Source organism: Amphibalanus amphitrite, unplaced genomic scaffold (assembly GCF_019059575.1).
Source record: "Amphibalanus amphitrite isolate SeventyFive unplaced genomic scaffold, NRLGWU_Aamphi_draft 000714F_arrow, whole genome shotgun sequence".
Lineage (NCBI taxonomy): Eukaryota > Metazoa > Arthropoda > Thecostraca > Balanomorpha > Balanidae > Amphibalanus > Amphibalanus amphitrite.
The window spans coordinates 163,073-178,252 of NW_024882208.1; the positions used below are offsets into that span (position 1 = coordinate 163,073).

At 58.4% G+C, this 15,180-nt stretch overlaps 1 protein-coding gene across 1 annotated transcript in view; it reads left to right on the forward strand.

Annotated features, from left to right (window-relative positions):
• Positions 1–1,301: 1,301 nt before the first annotated feature.
• The window catches only part of LOC122365080 (protein patched-like), a 32,526-nt gene continuing 18,647 nt past the window's right edge, over positions 1,302–15,180 (forward strand). The window contains exons 1-6 of the mRNA XM_043335989.1: positions 1,302–1,569; positions 4,109–4,301; positions 11,828–12,017; positions 13,197–13,266; positions 13,589–13,686; positions 13,965–14,082. Coding sequence (XP_043191924.1) covers positions 1,420–1,569; positions 4,109–4,301; positions 11,828–12,017; positions 13,197–13,266; positions 13,589–13,686; positions 13,965–14,082 — 819 coding nt within the window. The 5' untranslated portion in view covers positions 1,302–1,419. The remainder of the gene's footprint in view (positions 1,570–4,108; positions 4,302–11,827; positions 12,018–13,196; positions 13,267–13,588; positions 13,687–13,964; positions 14,083–15,180) is intronic.

Here is a 15,180-nt window from a genome sequence, read left to right on the forward strand (position 1 = left end):
GGTGCTACGCTAACGCATATGTGGATCGGAGTCCTGTCGCCTAAAATCGAACGGTCGGCTGATCAATGATTTATAGTTACCGTCGATCCGTAGACGGTTGAATTTGGGGATTCGGTCTGCTTCATCCCTGAATAGGTATGCTGCATCCCGAGTCGATAGCAGCTCATTTAGCTATTTGACCATTCGAACAAAAAAGCAACTGTCGCCTCACCCTGCATGTGCCAGTTGGCCAGCTACAAAAAATATATTACACATATGTCTCAAATGATTGAAATCACAGCTATTTTAATCCTTCCAAATCCACTCACCCATGTTGCACATGCCAGCGAAATAAAAGCCATGAACTTCAGGCATCGTGTACGACAGCCCCGGTAAACACTTCACGACACACAGGCCGCAGTCGAGCACATCGCGTCGGTTCCAGCCGTCAGCCCGTGTCGATTGGGACCGGTGAGCGGCTGTCTCCGATACTGCACTCGGGAGACTGCAGCGGACCACAGAACGGGAACACCGAACGGCAAACCTGTGACGGGGGTGGAACGGGGTGGGGTCTAACGTTTATAGCCTCGGGTCTAACCAAACAGGTCGAACGCTAGTAGATCCAGGGGGCGTCTTCCTGAGGGTATTTCCTCCAGAGGCCAAAAGTGGCCACCGGCCCCATGGCCTAGGTATAGTCGGAGTCCGTTTGTGGTTTGCTGGTGGTCTTTGTTGTGCAGTTAAAAGCAAACTTGTTTGACAGTAGTTGCGAAGTTTTCATTCTATTAAAAAGCAGACAAATTTTCAACGTTTTCGGGAGCTATAGGGAGGCATTTGCCCTAAGTTAAGTTCCAACCCCATGGTTAGGCCTACCATCCGATCACCCGATTCCGAGAGCCAAATTTTATCGTGTTCTTCAAAGAAATGATTGTCTTCATTCTCGAAGCGTCCTAAATTTCGCAAATGCGTGCGAGCCGGGGGCTATTGTTACCAATGACCGCTTCCACCCCCCCCCCCCCCCCACATTCCGCGAGATCTTCCCGTGTGAATTTGACGCATCAGTCGGGGAGGGGGCAGCCCCTCCCCCCCCCCCGCGGCTGACGCGGGGCCACCGCACCAGGCCAGTAAACGCACTCGCCGTCCGCCGTGCCGGCCGCCATGTGTTGTTTATTATGGGGGGCTGGGAGGCCGAGCGGCTGACCGCGTGTGTGGTCCGCCGGCCGTTGCTAGGAGACGGTCCGCCGCTCGACCAATGAGCGAGCCGGACGGCGCGGTGTGGCCGCCGCCGTGCGCCGAGAGCGCCGCGCGCGCGCCAGTCGAGCGCGTGCTGCGCGTGTGTGAGGGTGAGGGATTGTTCCGCGCAGAGGTGACGGTGTGCTGGTGGCGGTGACCTCCGATGCGCCCGCGGGCGGTGACCTAGCCGGCGCGGCCGGTGTCAGTGATATGACAGTGAAGGGCAGCGGCGGCGGAACGCACGTGGACGCGGAAAAGCAGCTCGAGCCGCCGCCGCCGGACTCAGTGAGCTGCAGCGATGAGTTCCTGCTGCGGCCCAGCTGGACGGACGCCCGTCTGGCGCTCCGACAGGTCAACAAGGTCAGTGACACGCCGGCGGGTCAAGGTCGGTGAGCTAGGCACCGATCGAAACGGCCTCAGTTCGTGGAACAAAGCAAACGCAATCCGCTGTCTGTCTTCCTTCTTCATGTGAATGGTTTTCGCTTTTCGGGAGTATTATTTCAGTCATTGCTTTGGCAAAATCGGAAACATTTCGTTTTATTTTCTGATCCCTGGCGGGGTCGTGGCTAGAGTAACAGTGTAGCGTTCGTCTACCTTTCATACCGCATTCCTCACGAACACCGCGATTGACAATGCCGGTTATTTTTATGAGAGAAGATTGGCGTGCTCAATTCCTCAAATTAGTGCAAATGAGTTGGCCAATCTCAAATTCCCATCTTCGCTCAATCTAGCCATTTTCCATTGAGGCTGGTCCCGAGCACGCGACTGGGGGCGCTCCTCAATAACGTAACAGACGGTCGGCGCGGCCGTTGGCGGCCGGCCCGTCTGTCCGGCCTCTGACGCCTCGCGCCGGGAGACCACCCACGAATGGGAGGGAGACGGTGACCCCGCGCCCGGGCCGGGCCCTCAGCCGTGCCCGCCCCTCCGGTCCCGCTGACAGCACTTCAGTGGGGCTATTTTTACCCGAGTCACGGCTATATTAGGGGAGACGGTCCCCCGCCGGAGTCGGGAAGGTCGCCTGGGAGGGGCGTCCGAGTCTGACCAACGGATGTGCTGGAAACTGAGATACGATGGGCTTCTAACACCTACTGCGCAGCTGAAATCTAACGGCAGACACATATCTGACATTAAGTCATTCATTGGCTCGTGATGTCATTCAACTTTCATTCATTGATTTGGTGATGTCACTGATGTGATATGGTATTTTTGGGTTTTGGATTACGTGACTGACACCGGGCCGATGCTGAGCCGTAACCCGGCTCGGTCACGGCTCGACTGCGACACCCGCCACCGGTGGTTTCCGGGAACCCTCCGGGCTGCACGCTCGGCTGCCGCCCGTGGTTCCCGTGGTGGGTGGCGCGATCAGCCGTCAGATTCGGCCTATCTTTTTCTTGCATCGGTCCAAATAAGCGCGGTCGCAAATTGCAGATGTTCTGATACGAGCCAGCTGTCTGGCCACCCACCGACCGCCGGAAGGGAAGGGTGGATGGTGCTTGTAAGACTTCATCCTAGCTTTTAGGCCGGCTGTTGAAACACCACTCTGACCCGTCCCAGGCCCTGGCGGTGTGACACAGGCACGGGCCGCCGATCCGGGAGCGGCGCGGTGGCCGCGCTCAAACAATAACCATCCGCCTTCCAAGTTAAACATTCCGCCGGGTGTGTGTCGGCTGCATCCATCATAGCGGCTGGGCGGGGAGCGGCCGCCGTCCGGCCGCCTCAGAGGGCCCGGCGCCGGCCGCCGCCGACCGGCCATCAAAGCTGCCGCCCGGAAATAGTGACACCGGCGGCCGCTGGGTGGTCCTCCGGCCCCAGCGGCCACTGACGGCTGCCCGGCACCGCCCTGCCGAGCCCGACAGACGACGGGGCCTGTACGGGGGCCGGACGAGCCGTGAAGGTCCCGGACAGGAGAGCTAGACCGGGACGAACGGTTAAATCCCAGACTGTACAGAGAGGCCCAGGCAGATCCTGTCCTAGGCAAAGGCACGGTTGAAAAACGTTGAACTAATTAGGCTAGGGCAAGTGTGGTATGCGTCTCGGACGGAATTCAGTGCGAGCATCTGTCTTTGCCGGGTGCTTGCTTATATAACAGAGTACAGAAGTTCAGCCTTCTTGGACTGTGTGTCCGTGAGATCGATAGAACCCAGACCACGACCCCCTACGCCCTACGGGCTCCTTCACGCTTTGGCCGGAAAATTAGACTCGCATTCCGACACTGAACTTCTTTCCTACCCACACACGACACGAATGGCTGCGGTCTGTCCCGAGCCCTGGGTATGACCCCCGAGTCCGGGTAACTCTCTGTGAATCAGCCCTGGGCCCACGTGCACGGCGGGTTCGGCCGCGGAGCGTCCCGGACCGTGTATTTATCGCCGGACCTCTGGACCGACACTGACGATTAGTCGACGAGCGACATGGCCGGCCGGCCCGGGTGACACGGTGAATGAATAAGGCATCAGTCGGCGTCTGAGGCGCCGCGGCGGCGAGGGTGGCCGCCCGTCTCAGGCTGCGCTCCGCTCCGCTCGGATAGCCGCTATTAATTGCACCGGGCCGCGGCTGGGAGGTGCCGCAGAGGCTGCTCGGTATTCCGATGGTGCAGGGGCCGACTCATTGTTTGCCCCGTGTTCAAAACAAGTTACACACACTGGACTGACCGTACCACTGTGGGGCACGGCATAAATAACCGATTTTATGTGTTTTAAATAGGCAAGAGCGATATTTATTGTTAACGTTGTACTGCTAGACCACCAACAGCCACACGAAGAGCTCAGAAATGGTGCGATGATCGTTCTTCTGCTGAGAAACGTGTTGTTCACCCACGAGCACCACTGCTCGAGAAGCCGTTGTATCGCCTCCCCCTGCCTCCCCTGACCTCCCTCTGACCCCTCCCCCTTTGTTGCAGGGTCACGCCGAGGGGAACCGGGCGGCGCTGTGGGTGCGCGCCCACACACAGAGCTACCTGTTCCACACGGGACGGCTGGTGCAGAGCCACGCCGGCAAGATTCTGTTTGTGGGCGTCCTGCTGCTGGCCACCCTCTGCATAGGACTGAAAAACATTCCTCTTCAGACCGACGTGGAGGATCTCTGGGTGGAGGGTGAGTACCGCAGACTGTGGGCGGCCTGACGGTGACGTGCTGTGTTTGTGAACGGTATGTCAAACATTGAGCAAGTTGGCAGTGTCGCCAGTTTGCACGGTCATCCTGCTCACGTGATGATCTGTGTGATTATGATGAAGATCGAAGGAAACTTGTTATCATCGGTACAAATTAATTGATGACGATCGTTTTGAGAAATATCGGACATCAGGTGAGAGGAGAGGTTTCCAGACGTAAGAACTCGTGACTCGTGAGTCAACTAGCGTAGTGTCCACGCTAGCTACACATATAAACGCAGAGAGACACCATTCTGAGAGCCGAACGGCTGCCTAATCCCGCCGCTGCCGCTGTTGTTAGTAAAGCGTCGACGGCAGTAGCGGCGGCGGCTCAGCCCGGCCCCGGCGCGTGCGCCCCCGGCGCAGAATTGAGGTGTCTGCCCCGGTGATGAATTAATGTTAATTGGCGCCGTGCTCGGTACGCGTCGGACGGTGTTTTTCGCCTCCCTCCGATCGCTCAACGTCGTCGCCACCGGGAGGCAGAAAAAACAACGGCGCCGCGCTGCGTAGTTTTTCACGGGGGAGTATAAATTGACTGCCTTGGCAAACAGATAGGCATGCATTTGTTTGCTTTATTTTACTTATGAATCATTTATTTAAAATAAATTGGAATGTATTATAATTTTCCTAATGATTGCGCATTAAACCGCTTTGTCTCGACTCTCGTGTCTCCTTTATAAAACGTTTTGAGAAACGTGTATATGAGGAGAAATATCGCCGCTGTCGTTGATTATAAAACACAACCTTATCAATCTTCTCGCTAATCACCTGGCGTCACAACCGTTCACCCTGCGGTTTGCTCACGTCAAAACGGACACTGCAGAGCTGTCGTGTCTGTCCAAACTACCGCCCGCCCCGGTGTCCGCTGCACGGTCCGGTGACGGTGGGCGGACTTAGGAGACCGTGAGCTGCTCCAGCGCTGATGGACGAACCTCGGGAACACCTGGGAGGGGGGCGGGGGGTGAGTCGGCTCACCGGTGTTCCCTGACAGCCGGAGAGGGGGGAGAGGGGCTGGGTCAGTGAACGAGCAGACGTGACGGCGGGGGAGACCACCCATCCAGTATACATAAACGGGATCCCAACGGGATGAACAATAGGGTGCAGGGAGAGCTAAGGGTTATTACATTCGGTGTTCACTTTTCGAAACTTTTTCTTTTTCTTTGTTTGAAATTCCGTTCTGCGGACGACCCATCTCACGTCGCAATTACATCGTCAGCTAGTTACATCAGTGTATCCAGGTGCACTGTTTCATCCGGCGGCACATCCTGTTGTTGTTACTTTCCCCTCTCTGGTCTCCCTTTGTTCTCTCCGTCCTTTTCACGCATGTTGTCTGTGCCTTTCTGCTCCCCTCTTCACTCTCTCCGTTCGCTCGTTCGCTCGTTTCCGGCATCATCCATCCGCGGCCGGACGTTCTGACGTGCCGTGGCCGCTCTCAACCTCTCCTGAGCCCCCTTCCTAGTCCCTCTTACTTCAGTCAGCCCTCGGCCATCCATCCCCAGTCTCCTCTCTGTGTCTCCCTCTATCTCAATGGTCGCCTCCACCCTCCACCTCCGCCCGGCGCCGCTGTTTTTGCGCGCGGCGCCAGAGTCGTCTCCGGTGTCTGCGCGACGGTTTTGCGGAGCGGGTCGCGTGCCGCGCGTCTGTTTTTGTGGTGGCGCGCCGCCGCGTCGTCGCCGTCGTTTGGGTCGTCGGCACCGACGGTGTACCGGCGGTGAGGCGGAGGTGGGGGCGGTTGTCTGTTTGTTGACCCGGCCCTGTTTGGCGACGGTGCGGTGATCTGAGTCGGGTCTGGGCCGGCTCAGATTGTGACCCGGCCCGGCCGAGACCGGTGTGTGAGTGGGGTGACGGTACGAACGACCATTGTGAAAAGGTCGTTAGACCGGGGTGCTCTTGGTTTTTCTCTTTGAACGAGGCGGTGCGATCATGAGTCTCACAAGAACTGAACTTCTTTGTCTTATGTTAATGCTCCCATGCTGATGCCTCACTAATGTAACGGAGCCAGCTGATCGATACCTGTTGTGTTTTTATTTGTCAGATCATCTGTCGGCCGGGGTGTCGCCGTCAGTTTTTCTGCTATGACTTTGATGATAATGTTTGGCGCTCTACCAAAGAAGAAATTCCCGAACAAAAAGGGACCGCAGACACACGCCATGGGGCGTCAATTCTGTGCGCACCGACATAGGTACATTTACAATTCCTACAGTGCGCAGGCACGCTATGACCGGCGCATTCATTGCCGAGGTGGTCGCGTCATTGTATGCTATCTTACAACACGTGATGATGGGTCGGTCGCAAGGTTGTCTATTGCAACAACGCGGCTGTTGACACCGGCTCGAGGTCAGCACCTGGCCTGCTGGCTGTTGGGAGCCATCTCTGGCCCGCTTCATAGCCGTTCCAGCCTATCCGCTGTCTACTTTAGCCTAACCCCGGCTGCCTCTGTCCTATTCGTGCCCGCCTCAGACCCATCTATGTCCGCCTCAGACGCATCTTTGTCCGCCTTCGTGCTGTCCGAATTCGCCTCTGACCCATCTCTGTCCACCTCTATCCTGCTGTCTGAGCCCGACGGCCGACCGGGCGTCTCTGGGCACTGTCTGTGGATCAAAGACCCGCGTCGGTCCGGGTTCGGCCTGGCCCGGGGATGGTCCGCGCACCTGTCTGCCAGTAATGGACGGCTATCCGTGTGGGGGCAGACTGATCAGACGAGCTGGCTCGTGGGCCGAACTCCCCTGCACTGCACAGGTCAATTGATGTTGACTGTTAGGGTCTCGGCTGGATTCTTCCTAGATCCTTTGGCAACAACTGGCTTCAGCGCTAGATAGTTCGAGGAAAAAGGGGCGATAGCCCAGCATTATTAGACCTCCTTGAAGGCACTAAGTGAATAGTGACAGCAGAATGGGTGTTTTTGATTGTGGTGAAGTCACCCTTTTCGGAGACCTCATTGTTTGTGATTATCCAATCATCATAAAATGTTACAGGTAGACAAGCCCAATGAAAACAAAGCTTTGTTTATATATGTGGGCTGAACAGCGCAGGCCATTGTGTGCCAGTGTTGTTCTGCATTTCTGGAACGTTATTATGACCAGCATTAAAGTGGAACATGGCAATACATCGAAGAGCGTATTGTTGATCTCCTCAGCCCAGGACGGTACTGTCCAGCTCAGTGATTATATCGCCGGCCGAACGTGCTGATTTGCACGAACACGCGGCGAGTCTTGTTCGTCTGTGATGTACACTCACCGGCGTCTGAGTTATGATACACCCGTGCGAACCGGCCGTAGTAAAACCGGTAGTAAACCAGGCTCAGTGTCTCGGAGCAGTTACACGCCCGGGTAAACCGCGTGTGATCAATCATAAACCGGCCTGATCTGGCGTAAAGGACGGCTGGTTTACCGGACATGAGGCGCACCTTGCTGCTTTGTTCACCTACCTGGGACAATTCGTCGCAGTGCTGAGATACAGACGCGTTTTACGTTTCGCGCTGACTTGTGTAATGCGGACTACATTTTGACGTTACGCTTTCATTCGGTCCAGCTTAACGTGGTTGACGTTATATTGTGTTTCTCGCCGGGATCTGGAGTGTATCTCTTGTTGAATGAATCTCCGGCACACGTCGAGGCCTTGAACCCTTTATACGGAGTTAAACCTTCCTGTCTACCCTCGTGGGGATTATGTGCGACGGGGCAGAAAATGATATTACGATTGGCGGCACCGTGGAGCTGGCGTTATCCTCTGGCCCACTCGGCTCTTTCCCACGTGTTGAATGGGCTGAGCGTACCTGGCACTAGAGACGTGAATTTGGGGTTACATCAGCCCTCGGATTACCGGCTGGACCGGGAGTTCTGTGGGTTTATGTGTCATTGGACGAGCTAAGCTCTGTTGTATAATACCCAGTTAAAGTGGATAACTCTTCAGGAAGAGTTATCTTTATTGTTTGGTTATCCCATGTTTCCTGGGCATTTGTTTTATAACGTCGTTGTATAATAAATCATTTCTGACTTGTAGAAGTCACAACTTTGAACAAAAGATCTCATAACGAGATTTTTTTCTTGCTAAGTCGCGTTCATTTCACTGTAAATTTCAAAGTTGACACAAGAGCTCGGCTATATGGCTCACCTAGCACATCGAACTGACACATTGAGCAGGCTGGCCAGTGCAGTCCTCCCTCCTCTCCCCTCCTCTGCTGCTCCTCCTCGGCTCCCGGCGGCGCTCCGGCCGCCCTCCCTCCATCCTCGGTCCCTCGGCGGACGACTCTATTGAGACGCGCTGAATGGGGAGGCCTCCCCGCAGCGCGGCCGGCCCGCTCCCCCGCCTCCCGCCCGCCGGGGCCGGTCCTACCTGCCGGGCTGGGGCCGTCACGGATAACATGTTCATTGTGTGCTGCCGCACCGCGCCGGCACCTGCCCTGTGAGTACCGCGGTACCGCGAGGTGCCGTACCGATACCATGAATACCGAGTACCGGGACCTGGGATCATGGGTACCGCGGTACTGGTACCCGGTACCTGTGAGGTTACAGTCCGCCGGTAGCAGCCCTCTGTCTGTCTGGGTACCGTCTGCACTGGGACCATGGGTACCGACTACCGAGGTACCAGGACCATGGGTACTGCGGTACTGAAACACGTACTCAACTGGGTACAGGATGTCACGCGGTAGGATGTAAGACACTCTCAGCGGTTCTGACGCCCCGTGCCGCTGCCGAGGAGAGGCTCAGGGACCATGGCGGCACCTGGCGCAGGGGGAGGGTGTTCTGTGCGGCGTCCCGATGATTGATTGTGTTGGACATGACCGATGATGCCGGCCGTGCCGTATATGTGATGCCTGCCGACGAGGGCTCGGCATGGGGTGCTGGGACTACAGAGGCGAGGTAGGAATTCATATGGTTATGTCATATGGTCACTGGCACGAATGTCAATTGCTCACTTGGTTCTGTATGTGATGATGCAAGTCTAGAGCTGTTGAATGTAGACTTCCGGCATCCATGCAACATACCTCTTCGAGAAACCGTGAGTCTCAATTCGACTGCCGGGGGCCGTCATTAAACGGCGATTAGTTCCCAATCTGTCACGGTGGTGCGGCCGCCGGCAGCGGCGGCTTCGCTCGGCCGGCGTCAATGGAATCACGTCCGCCGCTCGGCGCCGAGCCGGGCGCCGGCGCTTTGTGTCGGCCGGCGCCGTCACGTTCTCATCTGTGCGCCGCGGCCGGCGGCGGCCGAGCGGGCCGTGGCCGCTGCTCCGGCGGATAGGACCGATTTCCGAGGAGGCGGGTGAAGCAGACGTGACGATGTCCATCAGCGGGGCGATTGTTTGGGCCGAGTGAGACATCTCGAGCAGCAGAACTGGCCGCGGCTCGGTGCTCTCATCTGTAGGTCGGGTGTCCCTGTCTAGTGTCCGTTCCCCGGGCTGGTGGTACGCCAGGTGTCCGCTCGGCGGCGCTGCGGTCGGCGCCGCCGGCGGCTCGGACCCCCTGCGAGGCCGCGCTGTTCGACGGCCGTCCGCCGGCCGGAGATAAATCTGAGAGGAGCTGCGTGCCCGCCCCCCGCCGGCGGCGGCCGCTGCAGCAGCGCGCTGCCGATAGGATCGCGCGGCCGTGCGCGGCTCTGGGCCGCCGGGCCGGCGCACCGCGGGCGTCCGTCTCAACCACGGCGTTTATCGTTCATTACGTCTCATTAAAGGGTGAACCGCTGCGCGCTCGGGCCGCCGCTGGCCCATTAAACGAGATTCTGGGTGGGAGCCGTCGCCGCGCGCCGGTCCGGCCCGACAAAAACGGCTGCCCGAGGAGGCCGGCCGACCGGAGCGGATCCGGAGCGGCGCGGCGCGCGCACGGACGGTGGGCCGCGCAGGGCGGGTCGGCCGGCCTGTCGTACCGGGCCGCTCGGCGCCGCCCCGAGTCCGGTGGTCGGCGCGCTGAGGTCCGGCCGCCGGCCGTTTTTGCCCCGTCCTCTGCTCTCCTGTGCTCTCACTGGCGCGCGGACCGTCTGGGACGGCGGTAACGAGGCCTCGTTACCCGGGCGGTCGGTCGGCTGACCGATGGTCAGACCAGGTGGTCACCGGCGCCGCCAGGGACCGGTCGGCGCCGGCCCCAGATGGAAGGGTCGGCCGGCCGTCACGGAGAGGGATGCCGGCCATTAGCCGAGACGGCCTGTCCGGGGCGCGGTCAGTGTCCGGCCGACACGGGGAGATAGCCGGCACTCCTTGGACCGTCTCCGGAGATAGCCTGTTCTGTGTTCCCAAATGGACACATACGCCTCGTATCAGTACGCTTTACCTGGGCCGTCCCGCCGTATGCCGTCTCATTACATCTCTTCTCCTAATATCTCGTCTGAGTCTCACAGCAACTCGTTTACTGTAAGTACCTATCTTCTGACCGTCGACCTCCGTATTGCTGGCCGGGTCGTCTCGGCCTTTTGTATCTCCCTGTCTCTGCCTCTATCGTCTGCCTCGGCCGCCTGTCTCTCTGTCTGTCTCTGTCTCCGTCGCTGTCTCCGTCGCTGTCTCTGTCGTCTGTCTCCGTACCGGGTCGCGCCACTCGCGACGCCCTCAGTGTCTTTGACCGCGGTCTGCGACGGCCACTGTTTGTTGACGTTGAGCGCCGTCCGACTCTCGGCGACTAGCGTTTAACAGGGCGACGTTTGATTCACGCGTGTTGCTGCTGCTGGTCGCTCAAAGGTTTGTTATCGTGCGCCGTGTACCGACGTGGGGTCCGCTGGCCCGTTATAATGGGCGGACCGTGACGTTTATCGGTACCTACCCAGTGTTTGGTTTGGGGATAGTTTGGTTAGGTGTCGCCATTTGACGTCACGCAATGAACAGTTCGATGACGCGCAGTAGCTGTGGGACTTTTAATGCGTCTTAGGCCCGACTGTTTGTCTTTGGTAGCCGTAAGCACAGTTTGTCAAGATATCTGCGTTGATTGGTCTCGAAGTTTGACCCGTACGACACGGCATAGGCGTGGCTCTTTGTGATGTTCATGCTGCGTTCTTTCTATGGCTGGGGATCGATTGCGTTGTATGATTCGTGCAAGTGTCATGATCTGACCTGAATCGTCATTACGTGGTCATCTATTATCTGATCTGACCCGATATCGTTGCCCTCAGTTCCATGCTCATTGACCATTACTGAATGACCTGGCCCGGTCGTGATTTTCTCGACCTGAGTGGTGTCATTCTCGTGCTGATCTCTGGAACTCTAGAACATTATTTACTACTGTGTGAGTGTATAACTCTGTCGACCTTAATCTGGTGACCTGTCCTGCCCTACCAGACCCCCCCCCCCCCACCGCGGACCTGATCTGACCTGGCCTGATCTGACCCTGACGTCCCCCGGTCTTCTGCCCACTCCAAGAGTCTAGCGACCTGCCCTGGCGTGCCCCACCGCTTTGCCCACCCCAGCTGACCTGACCTGATCGGCCCTGACCTGCCCTGACCTGACCTGACCTGACCTGAACTGACCTGCCCTCCTCTATTTGTTCGACAGAGGGCGGCCGGCTGCAGCGCGAGCTGGAGTACGTGCGCAGCAGCCTGGGCGCCGGCTCCGGCTCTCTCCACCAGATCGTAGTACAAACGCCGCGCGACGCGCCGGGCTCCGTGCTGCGGCCCGACGCGCTGCTCGCGCACCTTGAGGTCATCCAGGCCGCTAGTCAAGTCACCGTCGATATGTATGATATGTGAGTATCGAGCGGACGAATCGCGTCGACGGAAGCTGACAAAGAGAGGGTATAGTGCTCGTATGCTTCAGCGCGCTATTTTGATATGTTGGACGCCGCTGCTTTTGTCACAAGCCTCACTTCATTGTAGAGTGTGGAGTGTGTAGACTGCGGATCGCGGGCCGTGAACGTCATTTCTGAACTTCCTTCACATGAATTACGTGATGCCGCTGGGGTACCGTTACATTTGCCCGGGATTGACAAGTGTGTATCCCGCCGATAGGGTTATTTGGTTAATTATCGAATTGGCTAGATACCTAACGTTAGTCCGCAGTCAAATGAGACCACCGGGACCTGTAGACGAGAGATCAGGCATCTTCCGGGCTTAGGCCCAGACGGACGGCATAGCTTTAGCGCCAAATGTAAAAAAGATGCCCCGCATGAATGAGCGAAACTAATTTCTTTCCTTCTGAGCGTGCCCGTCTCGATCTGCGGTTTTCAGTTGTCAGTGTTATGTTGGTGTCCATTGTACGAACCCGCTGATCCGAGTCGACTTGCTTGCTTCTTCCTCCGCGCAGCCAAATTACTATGCGCCGCCCTGCACGTAGTATCATTATCCAGCGGCCTCTAACGCCGGTCTGTCATTATTTGTTACTCCAAATTGGCCACATATTTCTCGTTATAACTCACTTTTGCCAATTGCATTAGCGATGTTTATCAGCGCGAGCGATAATCAGGGATCATCAGGGAAATGATTGGCACCAACGCTTGCCCAGAATTGGCACCTATTATTCAAAAAACCTCGCCGGTTTCATTCCGAACTGATTGCTGTCATAACTGGGCATTAGGCGGTGATTAGCGGCGGCCGCCGCGGCGCTGTCGGACCGGGTGGCGGCCGGTAGTCGGTCCGACATCTGTCCGCCACTGCTGCCTGTCCGTCCGCCGCCGAAACACGATGCATCACGTGGGCGGCCGGGCGGCTGCAGCGGTGTCGGCCGGTGTCGCGGTCGGCGGCCGTGTCGGGGTGACGGCCGACAGCGCTGGCCGGCCGACGGACGACCACCCAGGGGCGGGATGATGCCACCGCCGGCCGCCCCGCTGCAGCCGCCCCCGCCCCCCGGTCCGCCGGCCAGCTGCCAGCCCCCCCCCCCCGCCCTCCCCGGCGGCACCGCCTCGACTGATGGATGTCCTCTGTTTCAGAACGTGGAAGCTGAAAGATTTATGTTTTGCGCCTAGCTTCCCCTCGTATGAAGAGCATTTGGTTGATAAAGTGAGTGACGGCTGACTGCTGTGATATTTTGGAAGGCAGCGGAGTGGTGTAATTCATCTCGCTCGCTAGTTTGGTGCTCTGAAAGCGCCTGGTTGAATGTCTTCCATTCCAAACATTCAGTGTTATAGTGATCCATCACATACATATTACATAATGTCCAGTTTGAAAATATCAGAGATGAATTTAATGCATTTTGATGTTCAGTCAATGTGCTAGCTTCAGAGACTTCAATTTGTTCTCACTTATAGTATATTGTTCTCATGCCAGTGTCTGAAATTAGCTAGTTTCTAGCGCCTGGGCTAACGCTGCGTTCCTTTCACAGGTAATGGAGAAGCTGATTCCGTGTTCGTTTGTGACGCCCCTAGACTGTTTTTGGGAAGGCTCGAAGCTGCTCGGGCCCGACTTTCCTGTCTCGTTACCGTAAGTTGGCGCCTCATTAGAATCCGATTTGTAATGCAGGATCAGAAATAACTTGTGGTATGGGCTTTGTATAACCAACGAGCTATGCTAAAAAAGCTTAGAATTTTACGCCGACCATTTCATTGTATAGCGGGGTGATGTGCTACTGTTACTGTTCATTGCTCGCGTATTAATTAGCAAAAAAGTTTTTTTTTCCATAAAATAAGTTGCGAATGTCCAGCCTCGAGCTTGCTCACTCGCCCCTCTCGCTCAATCATGCTCGGTGTGTTGTCCCACAGACAAATGCCCGGCCAACTGCAGTGGACCAACCTGGACCCGGAGAAGGTGTTCACCATGATGAGCAACCAGTTCGGGCCCTCCTTCCAGTTCGACTCGCTGCGCAAATACATGAAAGGGGTGAGTGTGCGCCACTGGTCCCCGGCGCGGTGGTAGTTATCGCGTTTACGGTACAGTGCGTCTGTGAGAGGGCGGCATTGTGACCGTGACAGACCGTCTCGGATCTGTGACAGGCCGGTCGGCGCACTGTGCACCTGCGCCGGTGTCGTTTACCGGCCACAGAGGACCTGTCGGCGTGTCACGCACGCGTCACTGAGCGCCGATGGACGTCTGAGGGGGACGGCCCGCTCTGCGCTGCCGTCCCACGCCGGCCGCCCGGCCGCCGCTGACCTGTGACCCGCGGACCGACATATCCGCCGGCCGGCCGGCGGACCACCCAGCGCGGCGCGTCCGCCACCGACCGGCGCCGCCGGGGCCATCCGCCAATAACAGGCCGTCGGCGCCGCCCCGCCGGCTAATCGCACCTGCCGGCGCGCCGAATGGCTTCATTACGGCGATTCTGCGCGCCCGGCCGGCCGGCCGACCCGGCGCCGACCCCCGCTGGTCGGGGCCGCGGGGCGCTGCGGTGGGAACCGATGGGCAGCGGACGGCTCTGCTGTGCCGGCCTCGGCTGGACGTGGACCGTAGACTTGTACATAGAGCCCCCGTCGGCCGCCGTGTTCGGCTGGCGTGCCGGCGTGCGGCCCTGCGCCTGTCGCTGTGTTGGCGGGTGTCACCACCGGGGACGACCGTGGCCCGCCTGGAGAGTGGTCATCACTTTCCGCCGCGTCCGACACATAACTGGAATACCGCGGTCAACAGCGGAGGACGGGACGGCGGTCCATGGGGGACGGAGGGGGACGGGCTGGGGGCGGTGGGGGGGGGGGGGACCCATGGGTCGGGCTGGGGTCGGCTCCCCGGCCCCGACCGGCGGAATGGGTGCACCTTCCGACCCCGGCCGTGGAATGCAGCCCTCTGTGGGGTCCGCTGCCGGCTGGGACAGGTGTGGAGTGGAGTCATGTTTGTCGGCCGCCCGGCCCGCCGCCGAGCAGGTAATAAACCGCCGGCCGGCGAGCGTCTGATCTGCCGGCGCTATGTCACTCCCTCCCCGGGTCCCGACTCCCTCCCCGGCCCCTGACCCGCCCTCCCGCCGGCCACCCGCGCCGCCCACCCCGCCGC